Source organism: Narcine bancroftii, chromosome 5 (genome assembly GCF_036971445.1).
Source record: "Narcine bancroftii isolate sNarBan1 chromosome 5, sNarBan1.hap1, whole genome shotgun sequence".
In the NCBI taxonomy this organism is placed as follows: domain Eukaryota; kingdom Metazoa; phylum Chordata; class Chondrichthyes; order Torpediniformes; family Narcinidae; genus Narcine; species Narcine bancroftii.
The window spans coordinates 233,842,311-233,866,256 of record NC_091473.1 but is presented as its reverse complement, the minus strand read 5'-3'; the positions used below and the strand labels follow the sequence as shown (position 1 = coordinate 233,866,256).

The window sequence follows — 23,946 nt, the reverse complement described above, 5'->3', positions numbered from 1 at the left end:
ATTTTTTTTTACCCCCAATCTTCCAGTTTCCCACTACACTATGCAATCTTGTATGCATGAGCTTTTAATATGATACCTTCATTTCTTTAAATATCTTGGGCTAGCTCTTTCTATTACAGTCCTTGTTTTTACTAGAATATACTTTTGTTGAGCACTGAAAAATCTCTCTGAAAGTCTTCCAATATTCCTCAACTATCACACAAGTTTACGCGAGCTAACTTCTCCCACTTCATACTCCAATCACCTGTATTTTGGTATAAAACTCTATTGCACTCTCAATTTGTTTGAGAAATTCAGTCATACTGTGATCTCTCTTTCCAAGAAGATCTCCAGCTACAGGATCATTAATTTTACCTGTCTCACTGCACAGGACCACATCCAAGACAGTATGATCCATTGCAGATTCAATAACATGGTGTCAAGAAAGTGATCATGAATGCATTTTATGAATCCCTCCTGAAAGATTGCCTTAATAAACTAAATTTGCCCAATTTACAACTTAAAGTCCCCAATGACAACCGGCATTCCATTTTTGCATGCATCAGAGATATTCTTAGTTGATTGCTTACACAACTCAAACTATTACAGTAGTTCCCCCTTATCCCCAGGGGATATGTTCCAAGACCCGCCAGCGGATGCCTGAAACAGTGGATAGTACCGAACCTATACACACATATACACACACTATGTTTTTTCTTATACATATGCTATGATAAAGTTTAATTTATAAATCAGACACACTAAGAGATTAACAACAATATCTAATAAAATAGAAAAACTTTAAAAAAAAGTTACTTGAACACATACACTGCAATAATGCGTTAGTCGATAATGATAACCGAGATGGCTACCAAGTAACAAATGTGCGAGTAGCATATGCAGTGTGAATATGCTGAACAAAGGGATGATTTACCTCCTAGGCAGGACGGCATGAGATCTCACACTACTCAGATCAGCGTACAATTTAAAACATTAATTGTTTATTTCTGGAATTTACCATTCAATATTTTCAGTTTGCAGTGCAGGTAACTGAAACCGTGGAAAGCAAAACTGCGAGATGGGGAAGAAATCCACTGCATCTTGTAGCTTATGGACAGCTCCCCACCAGTGATATTTTTTTCCTTACTATTCCTAATCTCTACCCACCCAGATGAATTCAATCTTCTGCTCCTTAGATCTTATATCATCTCTCATTAACACCCTGATCTCAACCTTAATTGAGAGCACTATCTGATTTCCCTTATTTTCTTATCTTTCTGAATTATCTGCTACCCTTGGATATTTAATTTCCAAAACATCTGCACCCTGCAACTGCATTTCTACAATAGCTGCAGTACTGATGTGTGCCACAGTTCATTGACCTGGTTTCAAATATTACAGGTATTCAGATGAAACAATTTGTGTCTTTTGTATTTGATTTTTTTGTATAATTTTCAATTTTTTTTATATCGACATACAGGACAGTAACAGGCCCTTCCGACTCACGAGTCCAGGCACCCATTTAGTCCAACCTACAAACCCTGTCTGTCTTTGGAGCCTGGGAGGAAACCAGAGTACAGAGGAAACTCACGCAGACACGAGGAGAACACACAAACTCCTTATAGTCTAGGGCAGGATTGGAACTAGGGTCGCTGGCGCTGAAATAGCGTTGCGCTAACAGTGTTGCCCCACAACGCTAAACATATTGCCCCGCTTTTACTTGAATTTTATAGTACATAGAACAATACAGCTCAGTACAGGCCCTGCCGTCCTTGATGTTGTGTCTTTTAAAAAAAAGTACTAAATCCTCCCTTCCCTGTAATCCTCTTTTTCTTTCATCTGTGTTTATGAGTCTCTTAAATAACCACAATATTTTTGCTTCCACCACTATCCCTGGCAAGGCATTTCAGGTACCCACAACTCTATGTGTAAAAAAAAATTACCCCTGATGTTTCTCCTAAACTTCCCTCCATTAACTTTGTATATTTGTCGTCTGGTGTTTGCTGATCCTGTCCTTGGAAATAGGTGGTGGATGTCCACCTTAACAATGCCTCTCATAATCTTGTAGACCTCTATCAAGTCTCCCCTCATCCTTCTACGCTCAAAGTGAAAAGTCCCAGCTCTGCTAACCTTGCCTCACAAGACTAGTTTCCCAATCCAGGCAACATCCTGGTAAATCTCCTCGGCATAGCTTCCACATTCTTCATATACTTAGGTTACCAGAACTGAACAAAATACTCTTAAATGTGGTCTTATCAAATCTTTGTAGAGTTGTAACATGGCCTCTCTACTCCTGAATTCAATACCACTTCTTAAATATCCTATCAAGCTGTGCAGCAACCTTGAGGGACGTATGGATTTGCACCTCGAGGTCTCTCTGATCATCCACACTCTTAAGTAACCAACCATTAACCCTGTACTCAGCCTTCTGGTTACTCCTGCCAAAATAAATGACCTTGCATTTATCTGGATTGAAATTCATCTGCCACTTTTCTGCCCAACTCTGCATCTTGTCTATATCCTTTTGTAACCTTCAGCTCCATACACAACTCCAACCTTGATGTCATCTGCAACATTACTGACCCTCTTCACCCAGGTCATTTATTTATGTGTAAGTGTGCAAGCGAGTGTGTGTGTGTGTGTGTGTGTGTGTGTGTGTGTGTGTGTGTGTGTGTGTGTGTGTGTGTGTGTGTGTGTGTAAATTTTAAAAATCACAAAGAGCAGGGGTCCACTAGTCACTGACCTCAAGGAGACCTAAGTTCATGATTCATGACTTTCTGGATGAGACTTTCTTCATGGATTCCCATCCCCCACCGCACAAGTAAACAATCCTCCTTAGACATTGATCCAAGTCCTACCCAGGTGCAGGCTACCCAGTTTGTACAGGTCCTACCTCCCCAAGAACCAGTTCCAATGCCCCAGGAATCTAAAACTTTCCCTTGTGCATCTATGCTCAAGCCAATTCTGCTATTCCTACTCTAACAAGCATATGGCACAGGATACCTACTTCTGAGGTTTGTCTTATTAATTGGTCTCCTGGCCACTTTTGTTGATATCGTTTGGACTACAACTAGCTGTTCACCCTCCCATTTCATTATCCCCCACAGCTGCTCCAAGACATCCCTGACTCTTGCACCTGGGAGGCAACACATCGTCCAGGAGTCAATGCATCATCTGGAGAAAGGCCTGATCTAGAAAATCCATTCAGCAATGTTGTGTGACATGGGGCAGCAATTCTGCTCAAGATAAATTAAGCCACGCAATTCTGGCCTGCCATTTTCCTCAGAAGGGATGTAGGTTCATTGACATTGCTCATTTCATTTTTTTCCTCTTTCTTCTCTAAAGGTACAGCTTAAAAAAATCATAATACAGTAAAGCCCCTGGTATCTGGCACCAACGGGGATCAGTATTTTCTAATTGCTTGAGACTGTGTGTTGCCTGATTGGCGCACTTCTGTATTTTTTACCTATTTATTTTCTTTGCCGGTTTCTTGAATTACGGATAACACAGGTTTTACTCTACAACTTTATACAATATTAACTACAACAAACATACCAATTATCAGCAGCGTAAAACTTTAACCAGCTTCCATACAAGGTTTCCAAAATCCTTAATGGTATTAAAATGTTGTACAAGGAGGTCAATGTTCAAAGTAACTTATGAAAACCTATGATAACAGAACATTAACAATGCAAAATGGTTCAGAAAGAAGAGTCACATTCCATTTCCCTCTTTTGAAAGTCTTTTTTGCTTTGAAAAGGAGACACCAGGATTGTTTTTGATCACAATAAGTGGAGTCGCAGCACAGAAACAGGCCCTAAATGACATAATTCATGCTGACCAAACAAATATTTAAACCACTTTGACACCAACTTCATTTTATTTAATTTTTTAACAACTCCCCACAGGTTCTACCACTCACTATATTATATTTCCACATCTATGCCACAAGAAAGAAAACAGTTATTATTTGCTATCGGACATGCATAAATTATCCATAGGTTTTTTAGCAGTTTTTCCAGTTATTTCAGTGTTTCTCTTTGGTATGATAAGCATAAAGCTCAATAAATTGATACAAACTTTAAAATACCTCCTTACTGGATACAAATAATCCAAAATTTAAAACTGAAAACGCGATCTCACAGAGAAAGAAGCCACCTATCCACTTGCAAAAGCGGATAATGGAATTGTAATGTTACAATAAGGGTTCTGCACGATAGAGAAAGTACAAATCTAGAGAATGAAGCACCGGTGGGCTGAATGCTCCAAATTCAGCCGCATTTTGCACTTTAAATGTTTTGTCAAGACCTGGTTGTCAACCACGTATTCAGGGTATTGATACAACTTTAACGCACGCATGGAAGAAATACCAAGAACATACCATCAACTTTGTATCACCCACAGGTTAATGTTTTTCCAAAAGATCAAGATGGCACTCTTCCAACAGTCAAGTACTAATTGGCTGCATACCTAATCTTTCATCTATTTGCTAAAATGTGTTTACTCAAATGGACAGCATCATGGGCTGAGGGACCTATTTTCTAAAACACAAACTATTACACTTGTTCTTTTAGTATGAAACTATTATGTAATAAAATATCACAATTTGCTTTCAAATTCTTTTAAAAAAAATCAACAAATACAAATGTTAGATCACAGAGTCGCTCAGTCAGAATCATTAATCTGATAAGACAGAAGATTATTTGTTATTACTCATTTAAAATAGTTCAGTTCACTGTAAATAGAAAGTAGCTGACATACCGGGATGCCCTGCAACTGTGGTTTTTCTAACAAATTAAGCAATTCATTCTTTGAAGCTTCTGTCTTCTCATGGTCTGCAGCATCCACCATGTACCTGAAGAATGCAAAAGCACAGGCATGTCAAAAACCATCTTTGAATGGCAATGGTTTCAATTAAGCCAATCAGGGACAAGCCAAGTTTAATCTCGCATTCCAGTTGTGGTAGCCAATTTCACTTAGAAAAGTAACAGTATATGAGTATATGAGTGCTTTGCAAAAGAGAGGAAAAAAATACCAAATTTTCTGCTTGGATTGCTCTCAGTATCCAAAAGCACTGAGATATTAGGCAAGTACAGGAGCAATTGAAGTTCTTTTAAAAAAATGCCAGCAGATATTACAAATCTGAAACTAAGAAAGTACTGGGAATACTCAATGTATCAGCCAGTGTTTGCAAAGAGAAAGAGAAGTTTTTAGGTCAATGTTGTCGTCCTCATCTCCAAAACCGGTTTGGCTGTTAAATACTGCAATCAAACACTGCAATGAAACTCCAACCTCAATTTTAAAATAGTGCCTAAAATTCTATAAGTAAAAGACAAACCCATCTTTAAGGGAGAGGATTCCCCTTGTCCTCACCAACCACCCCACCAGCCTCCTCATCTAACAATTGCCTCCAAAATTTCTGCCAGCTTTATTATGATCTCACCTTTAGTCACGTCCTTCCCTCTGCTTTCCGCAGGGACAGCTCCTTCTGGGACTTCCTCATCCACTCCCACCAATTTCCCTCTCAGCACCTATCCATGAGACCGCAAGAAATGCTACACCTGCCAGCTCACTTTCTCATTTCCATCATTCGGGGCCCCAAAACAGTCCTTCCAAGTGAAGCAATACTTCACTTGTAAACCTGCAGGGGTCACCTACTGCATCCATTGCTCCTGTTTATAGCCTCCTCTACATCAAAGAGACTGAATGCAGACTGGGAAATAGTTTCATTGAGAACCTTTGCTCGGTCCTTTGTAATAATAGGGACCTCCCAGTTAATTCCACATACCATTCGCTCACTGACACATCTATCCATGCCAAACAGATGCGACCTAAAAATTGGAGAAGCAACACCTAATATTTCTTCTGGGCACTCTCCAGATTAACTTTACATTACATTAACTTCTCCAGTTTTCATTACATGCCTGCCCAAGTCTCTCTCTTTCCCTATTGGTCGCCTTTCATTCAACTTCCTGCCCCTTCCCTCACCATTCTGAGCTACTCCTTCCCCTTATCACTTAGCTTTTTTTCTCTTCTACCCTCTCACTTATATTCTCCTATAACTTCTTACTTGTTAGGCTGTACTCTTCCTCTTGCCATTTCCTCTCTCCTCTCCCTATCTTTTTAATTGAGACACCTGCCTGCATTTTGCTGATACCTTGACAAACCGCTCAGGCCCCAAACGTTACTTACCCTTTACTTCCTATAGATACCGCGTGACCTGTTAAACTTCCCCAGCATTTTTGCTTAAAGCAAATTAAATTAGTTACAATTACATTCTCACATCACCAAGTTTATTGTTTAAAAGGTATTGAATCAGCCATCAAATACAATTTGAACTATCGATTTTCCCATTAATAAAACAATTTTAAATATACTTACACAATTGCACTGACTCCTCTGCAGTATCTTTCCCACATGCTCCTAAATCGAGGCTGCCCACCAATGTCCCAAAGCTAAAATTAAACCAGCATAAATAAAACCGTATGCATAACAATTTATGTTACTGAGTACTATACAATAAATTAGTAATAGATTCTGCTTTGTGAAGAATTTAAAGTTATGCACTCCAAATTACTTATATTTGGTCCCAATCTACCTAGACCCTCCAATTCATGTACATCCAAATTGGCAGCCCAATTCCCACACCCAACATCCTGTGTGACAAACCCAATGCCTTTAATTTTAGGCGGAGAAAAAACAACTGTTGACCTTACCTATGCATCTTAAGGTTTTGTACACCACGATATACCGGTAGATCATCCACCACCTTCCTATGGTCCGGGGGATAAAAATGTCCCAGCCTTTCCTTACAACTCCAGTCCCAAGATCATGCCTGTCAATCTTTTCCATACCCTTTTCAGCTTAATGGCATCCTTCCTTGAGCTGGATGACCAGAACTACACACATCCTTCAAAGTGTGGTCTTACCAACATCTTTTACAGCTACAACATGCCCCATTCTTATACTCATTGCTTGACCATAGAAGGCAAGTACCTTCATCAGGTCTACCCGTGTCTTCACTTTCATCTATTTGCACTTTGTTCTCCCTGTTCTACAACACTCTCCAGAGCCCTATTATTTACTGTGATGGTCCAAGATACAAGTCAATATCAATTCAGCTCATTTTCCGTGATATTACTGTTTTTGCCCTTTCCCCACACTCGATACTTGAAAAGAGTGTAAAGAAAACATTTTTGACCAAGCCAAATAGACTAATTTCTACAGGATTATAAACAGTCAAAAGCGTTGGCATTTACTTATTTATTCAAAAGGAAAAATACAGGAAAGCTGCAATCTGAGAAATGTAAAAGTAGTCCCTAAAGCATTATATTGCACAAATGAAAATACAAAAACTTTAGACACAAATAAAGTATTATCAGCTATTTTTATATCATTTATTCTTATATTATTATAAATGTTTAAAAGAACAGGTAACTGAAAAAAAAATAATCACAAGTACCTTGATGGTGACATTTCCTTTGGTAATTTTTCTCATGTTGAATCCAACAGTTGGTATCATGTCCTCACTAAACTGTCCAGACTATAGATACAAAAATAAAATAATGAAAACTAATTCAGCTCAAAATAAATTTTCTTTAGGAATCATTCAACTATATTATTCTATGCCATGACTTAGTTTTTGCATATTCACATGTTGAACAGAATTTTTTGAAAATAAAATCAAGAAAAAATATTTCTTGTTGAATAACCAATTTTATCCAAGAAATTTTATAGAAGTGCATGAAAATGTTTATTTTTTTAGCCAAGATATTATTTAGTGACGAGTCATGCCAGAAGATAACCACACATCTTTGTAATGAGACAAATTAAAGGTGTTATTGTTGCTTCTTCAACAGAAATAATTTGAGACAATTCCATTTGAAAAATTAAGGTGGAGAATAGACCGTCGTCGGTCAGTGTATTTGCTGGCTCAATGGCATTAAAAGTAACCAGTAATGGAAATGACAGTTGCGTGTCAAACTAATCAATTACGGTAGATTCCTTAAAATTTGCTTTCTCCACGCCAGAAATCTTAGAGATACAAGAGAAAATATCTCACCACATATTTTACATTCACTATATAAATTATGCAGTATCAATATATATTTAAATTCTGACAGTTTAATAGACACGATGAGCAAAGTATTAAATATTTGCAATTCAAAGATTTTCTAACTTCCCTCTTGCAGACCGTTCTATGGTGCTAGGGATGGGGAATGTGGTAATGCTAAGCCCCCTTACTCAAATTATTTAATCTTAGGAACTAATGGAACAACAGACTTCTCATGATAATAAATAGTATTAAGAACACTTAAAGACTAAGAGGGATAGAATATGATGGACAGGCAGGAAACACAGCCAGTTCAATGAAGAAAATACAAAATGGAGATAATTATAGCACAGAGAAGGAAATAATACACCTTCATCCCATTGTTTTAATGAAGTATGAGCAGAGTCCTAGACAGAAGAATACTATTAGGAATTTAAGAGGGGAAGTGCTACAGTGAGTTAACAGTTACCCCTATCATTACCTTCCTACCACCATCCCCCACAAATTAAACTATTTAGGAAGCCACCAAAGACATTTCAAGGTCATGACAAGCTTGTAGTTACAAGATTACTTCTACTGCACAAGCCATTAATGCAGAAGGCAGCATTTATCAAAACAAAATGACATTTAAAGAGATTAACAATACAAAAGTAACATTAAAAAATACAACAAGAAACCCAACTTTTTTCACTTTGCTGCACAACTTGAAAACACAGCAAAGTCATGTAACAATGCAGAAGGTAATGCAAAAGAGGGGTTAGAAATCCTAAATCAACCCCATTCAAATACTGAGCTCAAAAATATCCAATTTGTTTTGCTACTATCACAGGCAAGTAGAGAGCACAGAGGTATTTTGGAATTGATTTATGTGAGAAATCAAGATGGCAAACAAAGAGCTGAATATGCAGATTCTGCGCCTATTCATCAATCTAACGCCACATTCTTGGGTACCCCAAGCAATACTCATATGCAACTCTCATTGTAGTAGTTTCCATTTCAAATCCAACATTTTCTTTATTTCCATATTTCACATGCCAGCTTAATGATTTAAAATACCAGTGATTTTATGAGCATAATATTACAGATTTTACACATCAGGTTATCACAGAAACACTCATATAATATAGAAATGTTGAAATAATCATACAAGTACTGAAACGAATAAAAAAACCCAGTAAACATTATTATGTGGCAGAAACAGGCTCACTTTAGTTACCAACTTTACTCGAAATAGGCTGAGACAATGCTGGCCAAAAGGTCTGAAACGTTAGCAATAGTAAAGATTTTTGCATTTCATTATTATTTGAACAATGAATATTCAAAAGCCAAAACAATGACAGAATCACTATGAAAATTGAGAATAACCACAAGATCAGGGTTTTTTAAAAAAAAAATCATAAGGTATTTTACTGATTAAATGAGTTTGCATGCAATGTATTTACTGCAAGATAAAATCAATTTTCATTCATTGTGTGGGGTAGTCGAGATTACTGTTATTTCAATTCCACATTAACGCCATTTACATCTTCAGTGAAGTAGGATTGTCGAATGGAACTTGCCCATGAAGAAAAGGAGACCATTTATTGGCATCTTCTCTTTTCAAAATTCCAAGAATGTAGATTTCAAAGGCTAACGAATGTTGTGATGTGCTGCGGTCCTCAAGTGGTGTTGTGTCCACAATTCAGGTCAGGCAAAAAACAAAGCACCAAGGGTCAAACTCTCCCGGGCAATCAAGTCAAGTCACCTTTACTTATTGTTCAAACCATGCTCACAGGGTAAAGATGAGGTAGTGTTTCTCCAGGACCATGGAGCATATTGATATAAATACAAATGAGAATAGAAGTTAAAACAGGTTAAAATATTAAGACGCATAAAGTAACAGTCCACAGTACTCCATCCACAAATGTTCTGGGAATCCAGGAGCCTGATGGCTTGGTGGAAAAAGCCATTTCCCAATCTGGACGCAATGGCCTGAATGCCGCAGTACCTCCTACCAAATGGCAGAAGCGATAACAGTTTACACAAGGGGTGTGCGGAGTCCTTCACAATGTTTATTATGTTCAAATTTAGTTAAAAGCTGATTACACTGGACACAAAGATTTTTGCTTTCTAAACACTTTTGGGTGTATTTTATAGATTTTGGGCTGCTGATCACAAAATTACCTTAAAATTTTCCTAATACATCCTATTTATTAGATATAACCTATCACGAAGTGCAATAAGTCATTGAAAATTCATTTGCTGCATTTGTACTTGGAGCTCTTCCCTGCTGATCTTGGTGCAGTCAGTGACAAACATGGTGAAAAGTTTCATCAGGACATTGTGACCATGGAAAAGCAGCATCAGGGCAACTGGAATCCATCAGTTCTTGGGCGACTATTGTTGGACACTGCCACAATAGGTATCAGATGCTGAGTACAAGTTAAAATTCAGCGGGAAAACATTTTTAGGTCAGTTGAACTAACGCAATGTGCCAGCATCATTATGTGATTAAACATGCTAAATTTAATAAAAGATAATTTAATGTTCTCCAACTTCCTAACGGAATACAGCAATTCTGAAATTATGTGTTCAGCTTGAAATTTTCTGTAATTCACTTTTTTTTTCAGGAAGCAAACCTTTTGAAAAAAATTGTTGTCCAGTGTTAATTGAAAATCTCTTGTTTACAAAATTGCTGGCATCCTCTGCAATCTCAATCTAAATGCCTTTATTGGCATACACACTTGAAAAAGCTATTATGGCCAATAAAAATCAGAATATCATATTTATATAACAAATTGGTGCATATTCACTGATAGAAAGAGGAGAACTTAAAACCTAGTAATGCTCCAGACAATGTCCTGATCACTAGTGACGTCATTATCCCCTGTTGTAATAAACTGGATGAAGAATCAAGAGGAGCTTGTGCATAACTGAGAGCATAAATTGCAGGCCAATAGGTAAATAAAGAGGGGAAACAAGATTGGTAGAATAGATCTCTTGGATGTAAATGGACCCGATAGACTGAATGACCTCCTATCTTACAAGAACTGAGGATATGGGCAGGACACACATTTATCAGAGAAGCCATCAAGAGAATGAGGCACTATAGACTTGAATTTTTTTTTTTTAAGTTGCTTCAGAACAGATCAGATATACACTTTGATATATTCAATAATACGTATTATCAATCAGGAACTGAAAGGAAGAGGAAAGAACTTGGGAAAATTATAATCATTTGAGCAGTTGTGCTAAAAAATGATTGGCATGTAGGCTTGCTTTCATTTTTTTCAGATCCTGAAGGAATACGTCTCAGTACATGAAATAATTTCATCATCAGTTGCTTTTGCGCCTTGGTATTTATTTTCCAAAATTCCCTAAACATATCATCATCGCAGAGATAGCACGACACAGTTAGCATAGTGGTTAGCTCAACGTCTTTACAGCGCAAGCCATCAGGATTTGAATCCCATGCTGTAAGGAGTTTGTATGTTCTCCCTGTGAGCCAAAATGGCCTGTCACGTGTTGAATGTCTAAATTAAATTATCCAAATTATGACTAAAAGATCTTGTTTATATATGGATTCTCAAAGGAGTAGTGACCACAACATAGAGGATTTCCAAACAAGTTTGAGGTCAAACATCCTGTGCCCAAAACTAGCAATGTTAACTTATGTGAAGGCAATACAAAATTATAAAGGAAAAGTTGTTGGAATGAATAGACTAAAGGAAAGATCAATAGATGAGCCGGGGCAAAATATTTAAGCAACTATTTTATAATGTTCAGCAGAAATTTATCCTGTCTAGAAAGAGAATCTCAAGGAGAATGATAAATCTGCTATGGCCATCAAAAGAGGGCCTCAAAATTTTAAACCAAGAAATATCAAAAGAATCAGATTCCATGGATAGACAAAAAGGAAGAGTGTGGTTAAAATGCATGATCCCCAGAGAGCAAGACTGAAAAACTAATAACAGGAAATTTAAAAAATAATGATGGATAGATTAAATTGACACCTTGCATGTTAGAGGACAATGCAAATATCTTAAAGAGAATAGGAGGCAGAAAAATATGGTAATTCCTATTATGAGAACGGCAGCAAATGAAGGTACTAAAGATAATCAAATCACTAAGATCCAGAGAGCCTACACTCCATGGCTTTAAATAAAGCTATGGCAGAGATAATGGAGCTATTTGATGAAGTTTTTCCAAAAGTCACCAAGTTCTCAAAGGGAACCAACCTATTTGAAATCCACGAGGAACACAAAGGGGGAACAATTTTAGGTCAGTTATTGTTAATAACCCAAGAAAAAAAAAAAAATCGGTCATTTAGAACTTGGAAAAAGGCTTTCAATCTGAAAGGGTAACTGTTTCTCTTTCCATGTTTCTTTTTGCTGCCTGACCTGTTAAGTGTTTCTATTTTTAAATTTCAAAAATCAAAATCAACACTGTGGCTTAATATTGCAGAAGAAATTCAGAACAGACTTGAAAAGATCACTGACTTTCCATATGGGATACAGAAGACAAAACTTTCTTTTTTGTTTTGCCTTTTGAGGAGTTAACTTTTACTTTTGACGTGGTTTTAACTGATGACAATCACTCTCAAAATACAGTACTTCAAACGTAATAGAGATTTGAGAATAGGAATAAGAAACACATCAAACAGGGGTAAAAGAAAGATGGAGTGGTGGAAGGAGGAATATGAAAGAGGGCAAACAACTATGAGGCAAAACAAATGTTGAGATACTCCAATAAGAGAGAGCAAACAATGATGCTTCAGCAGCAAGAGAAACCGCTTCAACTCAGGAAACATTTTTTCATACATTTTTTTTCTAGCTCAGTGTGATCAATGTCATCAGAAATTCAAGCAAAACAAAATTCAAGAACATCTTATCGTAATGTTAAAGAATTAAAATTGCATTAAGTTGCAGTATTGCAAGAGAAGCCCTTAAAAAAAAAATCAAAGATTGGTGCTTTACTAACGAGTTGACTCACAGGTTGTGTCCAATGTCTTGTAACCACAAATACTGAGAAATGACTGCCACTAAATTGCAATCTAATGCAGAACATTAGATCAATCCTGCACTTGCATACATCTATTACCTTTGGAAGACAAGAAATGAGTGCAAGAACAGACCACAAAACAGAACGGTCATTCCAAGAATTAATCTGTCAAAGATTCATGCACACCTTCTATTACAAATAGGTCGGGAGAATCAGATATAGCAGATATTGAAGGCCATTTTACCAGTTTTTCTTAAAAAGGAAAATATGTCATTTGTAAACTTTGCACTAATTATGTAAATGCTAGTCATTGTTTACGATCTTTCCATTTTATGTGCATTATAGCCAACTTGCATGTGGAGCTTGCTCCACAATATGGAATTGGGTCACAACTGCACTGGAAAGATGAGTGGTCAAGGGTCAAATTTGACAATTTTTGTTCATACATTCCCTGGCGAATGATTTTCCAAAACTATCAAACTCTTTCCTCCTTTACATCTTTCACAGTCCAATCTCCAAAGTGAGTAACAACTAAATTTAATTAAAATTGATTAACAGTCCTGTGAAATGCCAGATAAGATTTTATACAAAATAAAGTCTAGTTGGAAAAAAAAACTAACCTTAAACTATTCCTCTAAAGCAGTGGCTTTCAAACTGCTCTCTTAAACTCACATTCCACGCTAAGCAATCCCTATGCCATAAGGTGTGCTATGATGAGTAAGGGATCGCTTTAGGTCTATAAGAGTAGAAAGAAAATGGTTTGAAAACCACTGTTTTAATTGTACTCAATTGACTCGTTATGTGCACGGTTTCATAACTCCAAAGGAAATGGGCCAATGACAATGTTTCTCAAGCAAAATATTCCAGTAACAATTGGGTCTTGAGCATTCATGTACCACTTGAAGTATTCCCTTACTCATCACAGAGCACTCATGGCATAGGGTGAAATGTGTTTAGGGGGCAATTTGAAAACCACTGCTCTTACACAGAGGTTAACAGTTGGGAATTTTTCAATTCCTTCCAAGAAATAAAGCGCTTACATTTTTGACATTGACAACCTTTAGAGAGGATAAAGGGCCGACTGAATGCGCCTTGTTCCCCAACATGAATTTGCCTCTAATTATTCGCCCACTTGGTCTCCAGGTTCGGTCTGGAGTCCGGAGGTTTTGCAGCGACGACTGGAGGACGTGATTTCTTCGGGATGTTCGACCAGATGTCAATACACCCGACTTGGCAAAGGGAACCGAGGCAGGAAAAAAGAAGCCGACCCCATGAACAAAGACAACATTGAGTGCGCGGACGGGTTAAAAAAAAACTAGACGAGGAAGTGGGGGGGATCATGTCGCGTTAGTCCGAACAGCATAATTAAAAAAAAAATCAATGAAATGCAAGTTTATAATAAAATAAAATCAAGCACTGCTCGCACCAAAGTAAAACCACTTCCTTAGCTCCTGAAACCTGGCCTGAGGATTTCAGACAGGGGATGCGGCCGAGCGCGGAGTGTGTCCATCCCCCGCCCTCCGCCCCCTCACTCCCCCTCCCGCCCCCTCCCGCCCCCTCCCGCCCCCTCCCACACCCTCTGCCCCCTCCCACACCCTCTGCCCCCTCCCACACCCTCTGCCCCCTCCCACACCCTCTGCCCCCTCCCACACCCTCTGCCCCCTCCCACACCCTCTGCCCCCTCCCACACCCTCTGCCCCCTCCCACACCCTCTGCCCCCTCCCACACCCTCTGCCCCCTCCCACACCCTCTGCCCCCTCCCACACCCTCTGCCCCCTCCCACACCCTCTGCCCCCTCCCACACCCTCTGCCCCCTCCCACACCCTCTGCCCCCTCCCACACCCTCTGCCCCCTCCCACACCCTCTGCCCCCTCCCACACCCTCTGCCCCCTCCCACACCCTCCCAACCTCCCCCATTGTCCCCACTTCCACCTTCCCTCCCTGCTCCCTCCCCTCTCCCTGCCCCCTTTCCCCGCCTCTCCCACGCCCCCACCCACCCCTCCCTCCCTGCCCCCCACCCACCCACCCCCCCTCCCTCCCTGCCCCCCACCCACCCACCCCCCCTCCCTCCCTGCCCCCCACCCCCTTGCCCCCGCGACCACGCCATCGCTAGCGCCGCCACCGTACCGCTATCACATTGACAAAGGTCGTCTTGCCCGAGTACTGCAACCCCACCAGCGTCAACTCCATCTCCTCCTTCCAGAACAGGGACTTGAACCAGTCGAGCAGCTTGTTGAAGAGGGCCAACATCACCGCCGGGTGGGTGGGTGGGTGGGAGAGGGCAGCGGGAGCCGCTCGCGGTCGGTCGGTCGGTCGGTCGGTCGGTCGGTCGGTCGGTCGGTCGGACGGCTCTCTGGCTGCTGCTGCTGCCGCCAGACCCTTCCTTCGATGCCGGCGCGACTCGTCAGTTCGGGAGAGAGGGGACGCTTTTCACCTGGTGCCCGTCCTTGTGCTTGAAAGGCCGCTGGGCGGACTCAGCCAAGTGAAGTGCAGGCCCCGGCTCCGACGAGCTCACCGCCCAGATCCCTCGCTGGCGCGCCCCCTCGCGGAGGGAGTTCGCCATTGGCCCCCGTGCCCTGCCATGGCTGCAATCATGTGGGGACTAATTTGGGGAATTAAGTGATAAATCCACAACCTTCAGGCTTGCTCAACCTCTCCATCTCCTTCAGCACCCTCCTCTGCCCAAGCTTTTGGACAATTCCCCTCACATCAAGTTCAATTGATCGTCATCTGATGGAACAGAGACTGAGAGAGAGGAAGAAAAAAAGCACCTCCCCACACAAAAACACATCAGGATCAAAAAAGATATAAATATTTTGGATGCTGTTCGCCAGTCTAACAGCCTAACAGCATGTCTGATTTTGATGCTCCTGCACCACCTTCTTCTTAATTCTTTTTTAAATGTTTCACACTCTGAACCATATTAACCAAAATACACACAAACATTTCCCTCTTGAAATGTACACAGTGTCATTTTCGATGCTGAGTGCTGGATGGAAAGGGTCTTCGATAGTTCATTGAGCCCAATTTAGACAATGCTCAAAGTAAATGTGGTCTCCAGAGGAAAGGGAGACCCCAGTGATCCTTTTGAATGTTTTAATGATCCCCTGCATAGACTTCTGGTCTGATGTCAGACAGGACACTCTCAATTGTCCTCCTGTAAAAGGTTGTCAAGTTGGGGGGCCGGTAGCCTTTCTCTCCTCATTCTCCTTAGCATTCTCGTGTCTTCCTGACTAATGAGAAGCTGACGTGAGTCCAGGATAGGTTCTCCCTTATATGCACACCAAGGAACTTTGTGCTCTCCACACTCTACACATCCAAACCATTAGTGTGGAGAAGAGAATCATTGACGATGTCTGTATACTTCAGTGTTATATCATACAAAATATTTGCAACACAGGAGATCTTGCAACCCAAAAGGTTGATGCCAGTTTTGATTGATAACATTCATGTGAAACCTCTTGGAATGCTTTATTTTATTGAAGGCCACAGTTTTTACTTTCCAGTAATTTGCAGGTCAATATCATGGACGTTAAATAAGCAAGGGTTTCAGCTAAGGATGAAGTTGTTAATTGATTTAGCACAATCATTTTTGAGTAATTATGGCAATGGTGAAGAACATTAGGAATTATAATCATGATCAGAAAACTGACAGGTCCACCTGCTTATTTTAACAAATGGCAGATACGTATTCAATAAAGACTTGTAAGGCAAAATGATTGACAATCATTTACAGTTATTATTTCTCCCAAGATTGGTGATTAATTTCCTGAATACTGCCATGGCCAACTTTAAATTGATTCTGTGTTATTTTTATTTTCTTTAAACAGTTGGCTTGCAGCAGCAAAATCTTTGGTGGGATTCATGCAGAATTTCAACTTGTCCAGTAGATGTCAGCAGTATTCTTTTGTTACACGATTGAACATTTTTTTTCTTCTGCTTTTATCATGAGCTATAAAGTTCAATGTTTCAAGTGAGGTATGAAAAGAAAGCCTCATCTCATCTCAGTGAGATGAGAAAAATCCCACTGGATTAATTTGAAGATGAGCCTTGTAATTATCTTTGATGTCATGCATCAATATGTGTTGTTTATTTCACATTTTAAAACATTATACTGTTATTATCTTAATGTCATAATCTTTTAGGAATTGCTAGTCAGACGTGAATCCAGATGACTGGAAAAATGCAAATGTCACTCCACTCTTCCAGAAGAGAGAGAGAGTGAAAAGACAGACTGGTTAGCCTCATGTCAGTATTTGGCAAGATCCATTATTAAGGATGAGGTTTCAGGTGCTTGAGAACACAAGGTAAAATAGGCTGAAGTCAGCATGGTTGCCTCCAAGGGAGATCTTGTCTAGCAAATTTGTAGGTGTTTTTGAGGAAGAACAAATAGGACAGACAAAGGAGAGTCAATGGATGATGTTTACTTGGATTTTCAGAAGGCACTTGACAAGGTGCCAAACAAGAGGCTTCTAAACAAGATAGGAACCCATCCTAATGCAGGAAAGGTATAATGCATGGATAGAAGATTGGCTGACTGGAATCCACAGAGGGACTTCCATAGGTTGGAAGGATGGGCAAAAAAAAAAAATGGCACATGGAATACAGCACAGGGAAGTATATGGTAGAAGGAATACAGATATTAAACTAAAAACTGAACAAAAGATATTAATTCAGGCATTGGAAGATATAACAGGATATTGATATTGATTGCAATTTGGAAAGAAATAATTAGGGCTAACCTGGTGCTCAATGCTAAGTGCATTTTTGTAGTCAGTTGGGGCAGATGATTTGAATTTGTCAATTGGAAGTGTCAGGCGGTGAAATTATAATTATAGAGTTTGGCAAAAAAACGTGCACAAAAGATTCAGGTGCATGCATGTTTTGGATCTGCAATATGAGCTACCTTTGAGTTTGGTCGTTGAAAGGCATTGACATACTTCAGACCAAGGAACAGCAAACTGACAAAATTAATTTGATAATAAGAACTGTGAGACTTTCTTTTGCAATGAAAGGAGAAGAGAGGGAATGTATACATTCAAGTGATGGTGTGCATTCCCATAATTCCTTGAAACAGTGAGCGCAGGCAATAACAGTCATAAAGTATCACCAGTAATTTATATTTATTTAAATTTGTTCAAAGGTACAAGTTTTATGCAAAGAGGTTAAAGATATACAAATGAAGCAATTTTGATTTTCAAATCTAAAATTGGAGGCTGTAGGGCATATAGCTGGAACTGAAATAAATCTGATAAGTTTAAATTCAAAGTATTACTGACTTAGCAGCCAGTGTAAAAAAGTGGGTGAAGAGATCATGAGCCAGCAGGACTTGGTGCAAAGCAGATCATGATTAGCAGAATTTTGGATGAACTCAGGTTGATAAGATAGGCCACTCAAGAGCATGTTAAGCTAGTCAGGCCAAGACAGAAAAAAGACATGGAGGAGATAAAGCGTATGGGAGGCAATCTGGTCTGTAAACAATTATTGCAGAGCTTGTAAATACTATACTGCATTTTCTAAAACCTAGAGGCATCTCAGGAGCTCTGGAATATGTATTCACACTTTATTGAAGACTAACAACAACCATCAAGTGTTTTTGAACAAATTTTCATGCAGACATATCAGATGAGCCTTTTAGCAATCAATAAACAGACAGATATTAGGAAGATGGAAATAATGAAGATATTCAGACCATAGCTCACCTTGAGGTCAAACAGGATATCAATGTTGTGAACTGCAATGATAAAATACAGACAAATACCATGAAGTTTAAAGTGTTGTGAGAGTTTGTGTGTGTAGAGTGTGGAAGTAAGGGTCTGAAGCTTCTGCCTAGTATAGATGGATATAAATGTAGTCATGATGTGTTGCCGGGCATCCCCAGCCGAGCTGCTAAATTTCCACTCGCCTGGAGTTTCCCAGATCATGTAACCTGTGAGAACAATGCCTGAGAAAGGTGAAACCCATTTATGGGAGAAAACTGTTCTGTGATTAGTTGTCAGATTGTGGCGGGGTATACACTTGTATGTTCGGGGAGCTCCTTGATCCTCTACGAGAGGTGACGAACTTCCCATAGGCCGGTCTACAAAAGGAATTGGCAGAAGAAGAGTCCAACTCCTTCATTCCTCAAGGAGAGTAGATGGCTTATCGAGATCTTGCCCCAGAACCTGGATTGAGGATTGACACCAATCCTCCACAAGAGATGCTGTTGAACTAGAATCAAGCCTTCAGTTTTCCCAATGTGTAGTTAGATGAAATATCTGCTTATATATGCTGGTTGTCAGAAAAAATAATCTCACAATATGAGAACTGTAGAGAGATCAAAGTAGGTTGTGCTATTGTGTGCCTGGTGTCAGTAAGTTATACATGAAAATAAAGTTGTTTTCAGATTATGTTGTTCTCAATGGGAAACTGGAGGGGCCAATAAGTGATCTGTGAAAATATAAAAGGCAACTGTGATGAAGAGGAGAAAATCCAAAGATTGGCTTGGAACTGTTTATAGAAGATTGGAATCAAGTTTTTAGATAATAGTGTGACAGATTATGTTATATTTTATATTGTATATAGATATGTTTTAACGGAGATAAATTGTGGCAAGTTTTTTTAGTGCAGGTCACAAAAAGATACAAACACTTCAACACAGATCTCATTTAAAATGCCAGATCTCTGCTCAAGCCAGACAGTCCAGGCTCTGAGTGCGTTTGCAAAAACTTTGAAGAATGGCTATAGAGACTTTACAGGTAGGTGTTCATTAGACATGCTGTGGACTAATGGATTATCGTTTTGGAAAGCAACAGGTGAATGGATTCAAATATTAAATCAGGTCGGTTCTGCAGTCTGTCTGAGTGCAGAGTGTGGTTCTAAGAGCGTAATGTGTTCTCTGAGGGAGAGAGAGAGAGAGAACGAGAGGGAGAGAGAGAGAATTCAGTTCTACAGTTCAGTAGCAGCAGCTGGGCATGGAACATGACAAGCTGGCGAGCTTGTGTAAAAACCCCATTTTAAAGATAGGTTGTGAGTTTTTAGTTCAGCCTGGTCAAACCCCTTGTGGTTCATACAAGAGGAGGTGGCTGGCTGTATAGTGTTTCACTTGAAATAAGGGAAACAGAAAAGGAACTCTGTGGTGACCTAAAAGAAAGAGGTTATCATCTGGAAAACCCTGATGAGGCAAGTTTCTGTGGCAAGACACTGAAGTGGCTGATTGGAAGGAATCAGTTTGTGTCCAACGAGCAACAAATCTTTCTCTGAAAACCGACAAGAACCTTCCTGAGCAGTAACCATTTACCTTTCAAGCAACAAAGACTGGTGAAATTCATAAATGTTAAATTTTATGCACAGTATAAGAATTGCCTGATACCAGTGAAATTGGAGGAGTGAGAAGTGATATTGGACTGTGAATTAAATAACTTTTTCTGAACTTATACACACCTTACATACATGTGTGCTTAGAAAAGGGTTAAGTTAGGTTAAGTTCATAGTAATAAGTTAAAGTTTTATCCTGTTTTTATGTTTAAAGATAATTAAAAGCAACTTTTGTTTAAATAACCATTCGTCTTGGTGAATTTCTATTGCTGCTGGGTTTTGGGGTCCTCTGGGCCCATAACAAAAATGACAGACACAGAATAAATTGGTGTGCCTTACTGGGTCAAAGGCTTCAGACACTCACAGGACAAATAGAAATTTACTTTAAAATCTCCAATAAATAGATAATCAATTCAGATAACATGCCAACAGAAAAGGCAATGTCAAAGCAAGGTCTAGTTTAATGATGAATCCAAGAATGATAAACAGCTACGAAAGCAGCTTCTGGCTGTTTCATCACTTTGCTTAGCAACATCAATATCAGCAAAATGAAAGTAATAGAATAATGTTATCCAATGAGTGGAACAAACATGTTCAGCTAAATCAGTATTCTTTACTATCCTTGTGGGTGTAATGAACACAGCCATGACTGGAGGCTTGCAAATGGTACAAGGAGGGTTTTGTGAAATACAGGGTTAAGGCATTTACTGTGGCACAGGTGCTTGCGTACACCATAATGAAACACCTGGATCAGGTGATATCCCCTGTGTATTGCTATATGGGAATAACGAAGAGTAGTGGGGGTGGGGGTGGCAGAATAAACACTGAATGCAGTCATTTCCAGGTTTTCTGGTAAAATTTTCCTGGGTACTCCTTTTCTAAAAGAAAGCAATATCTTTCTGCAGCTACATTCAGGTAAAATCTAATTCCCAGTTCATGTCCTGATTTACTGAGGCATTATTGAAACAAATCTCAGAGATTTATACTCATTCTGTCAGTGCACCTAAAAAGACCTCACTACCTCCTGTCATATCTTCAAGATTCAAGATTCAATTTATTGTCATTGTAATAAAACAATGTCATATTAGTGAAATTGCTTTAGTCTGCTGTAAGGCAGACAGATCCACCATCAGCAGAAATTGCCTGAAGTGCCTCTTACAATTAGAGAGAGAGAAGCTTTAGAGGGTCTCCTCAGAGTCACCGAGTGTCTGTAGATTAGCCTCCAGCACTTCTGCAGCCCCCACAGCCACACAGAGTCCAGTCTAAACCAATGGCAACCCGAGCTCCAGATCAGAACCTCCAACATGGTCAGAAACTCTCTAGCGCCTTTGGCACCTCCTCGCATCCAGGCTCCGATTCCTGGTACACCTTCAGCCAGTTTTGAGCCAGTCTCCAACAGTATGCAGCCCAGCGCGCGTCTCCCAACAGCTGTCTCCAACCTCCAAGGGTTTCTTGCCTCAAGTCGCCAGCAGCCCACCACAAGCGTTGGCCTTTCAGCCGCAGAGCCGCCTTACTGGTCTGCCGGCGTGTTCGCTGTCTTCTCTCCTCTGCTTCTCCTTCACAGGTGGGGGATGGTCTCCCTGTTTTCTGGGGCCCTGAGCCAGTCCTCCGCCTCCTGGAGTTGCAACACCTCGTGGTGCAGATCCTGCGGTTGTGGGATTTTAAATAAAACTACTGTCGGCTCCTTTAATGGGCTGCTCAAAGCCTTTGTGGAGCTGATGGCAGCTGACTGGGCGGTTGGACCCTGCGGCAGCACTGTGTCTCTGCTCCTCGTTCCCGCGGGTCTGCACCAGTGGTAGCACTGCCGCTGCAAAGGCATCAGCAGCGCCGCCATTTCCGCATCTACATTTATGATCTTCATCCTCTCCTTGTCCTTTTCCTGCTTCTGTGTCGTTGGCAAGGTCAGAGTATATAGAATTCAGGAGTTGATGATAATGGGAGTTTTGTTCACTGTCGTCACTAGGGGGACACAGGGATGACACCATCAGAGGGGGTGACACCAAAATACCAGTCTTTAAAATTTTTGTGCAGAGCTACAGCAAAAATTTATTATTTTTAGACAAATATCCCTGTAGTTAGTTATAACAATGTTTTATTTTTCATAAGCCCAGCTTACATGTATCAATATACCTACAGGGCTAAAATTCTATGCTAATTTACTTTTTGAACCTTCTAATGCGCTCCGGTCAGAGCCGTCATTATTTCCCAATCACAATGATGCTTCATATTACGTGGTTTTGTCTGCTGCTGTTTCTATATTCGTTGTTTTAGCTACAATGTTGCAGTAATTAGAATGTGCAAAATTTAAATTTTAAATTGAAATTTAAAGCTGCAATTTTAATTTTATTATTTGTTTACCTCACTATTACTTGCCTTACATTCAGTGATATATGGGAGTTATGATTTACAAGTAACATAAGTACAAAAAAACATTACTAAGGATTCTGTAAGGTCTGGTACGGGATGAGGTCCATGGTGGGGGTGGGGGTAGGGGGGGGGGGTGACGTGATTAGTTACTGCACTGAGTGACACCCACCCCAGTGACACCATTGGTTGTGTTTACTAGAAAGTACTGCAGGATACTCTCTGCCTTATCCAGGATATGAAATTGCAAATTAAGGAGCCCAATAACAACATTCCACTGGGCATCACGTGGACCTTTGTGACTGAGCTCTTCGGAATAATGAGAAACTGATTGAGAAATCAAGGATAGAGGAGATTATTGCCTTCTAAGAACCATTTCTCTGACATTTGTGGATGAACCTTAATGGGAACAATGGATGCCTCAGATTGCAGAAAGCCAATGTTCAAGAGGCTATTTTGTTTATGGTTCAACACTATGTGGCTGTTCATTGTGACTGCTAGCCTTCATGAAGGGTTCCAGATTCATGTTGACTTTTGCTGAGAATCTCTGAAAAGGGAACAATCCAGGCACTTTTGAGTATTCTTGGATGTTGCTGCTTTTTGATGTTGAATTCCACTGAGTAGAGAATGGTCACAAGGACCTGAATACAGCTATGATTTACAAACCATGAAAATGTGACCATAAATCAACTACCGCGGCCTGGAATGATTGATATTCAGTGACAATTGACAGTTCCTCCATAGGTGGAGCAGCCCAAGCATTGGGCTAACAGATCCCTGTTGCCCCTCAGAGTAACATACTATCCAGCTACATTACTTCTTGGAACATTCCTATGGGAGGATATTTACAGCTTTAAAACCTCCTGCCCAGAGCTCACTTCACTCTCTCCTCTGTCAGCCTTACTTGTGAAGGAAACTATTTTCAGGAGCTCCAACACAACTAGAAATATAGTCCCTCTTTTGTTTTGAAAGTTAAAGATTCAGATCTTCAACACTACATTTTGTTTTGCTGCTCTAATATTTGCATATGTGTCACTCAAATTTGAGTTCCAAGTGATATTTGTACAAAAAAAATTAAAGCTGTCAATGACACTGGGCTTGTCACTGCTCATCAGATCTGACTTCCTAAGTGCTGGAGAGGAGTCAGTCAGTCACCCTCTCTCTTTCATGGACAAGCCAAATTTGCATCCAATCTACAATGAAGGGCCTTGTTGAATGTTTTAACAACCATAGTTCTTGTATAAAAGATCTCTCAATCATCTTTGTCACTTAAA

General features: G+C 39.9%; 1 protein-coding gene across 1 annotated transcript in view; it reads right to left on the bottom strand.

Annotated features, from left to right (window-relative positions):
* LOC138765046 (ADP-ribosylation factor-like protein 8A) overlaps positions 1-15,551 on the bottom strand; it is a 30,164-nt gene extending 14,613 nt beyond the window's left edge. Inside the window, exons 1-4 of the mRNA XM_069941698.1 lie at positions 15,140-15,551; positions 7,442-7,522; positions 6,361-6,434; positions 4,741-4,834 (exon numbers count right to left, since the gene is read on the bottom strand). Of these exons, the coding sequence (XP_069797799.1) occupies positions 4,741-4,834; positions 6,361-6,434; positions 7,442-7,522; positions 15,140-15,262 (372 nt within the window). The 5' untranslated portion in view covers positions 15,263-15,551. The remainder of the gene's footprint in view (positions 1-4,740; positions 4,835-6,360; positions 6,435-7,441; positions 7,523-15,139) is intronic.
* Positions 15,552-23,946: the final 8,395 nt, after the last annotated feature.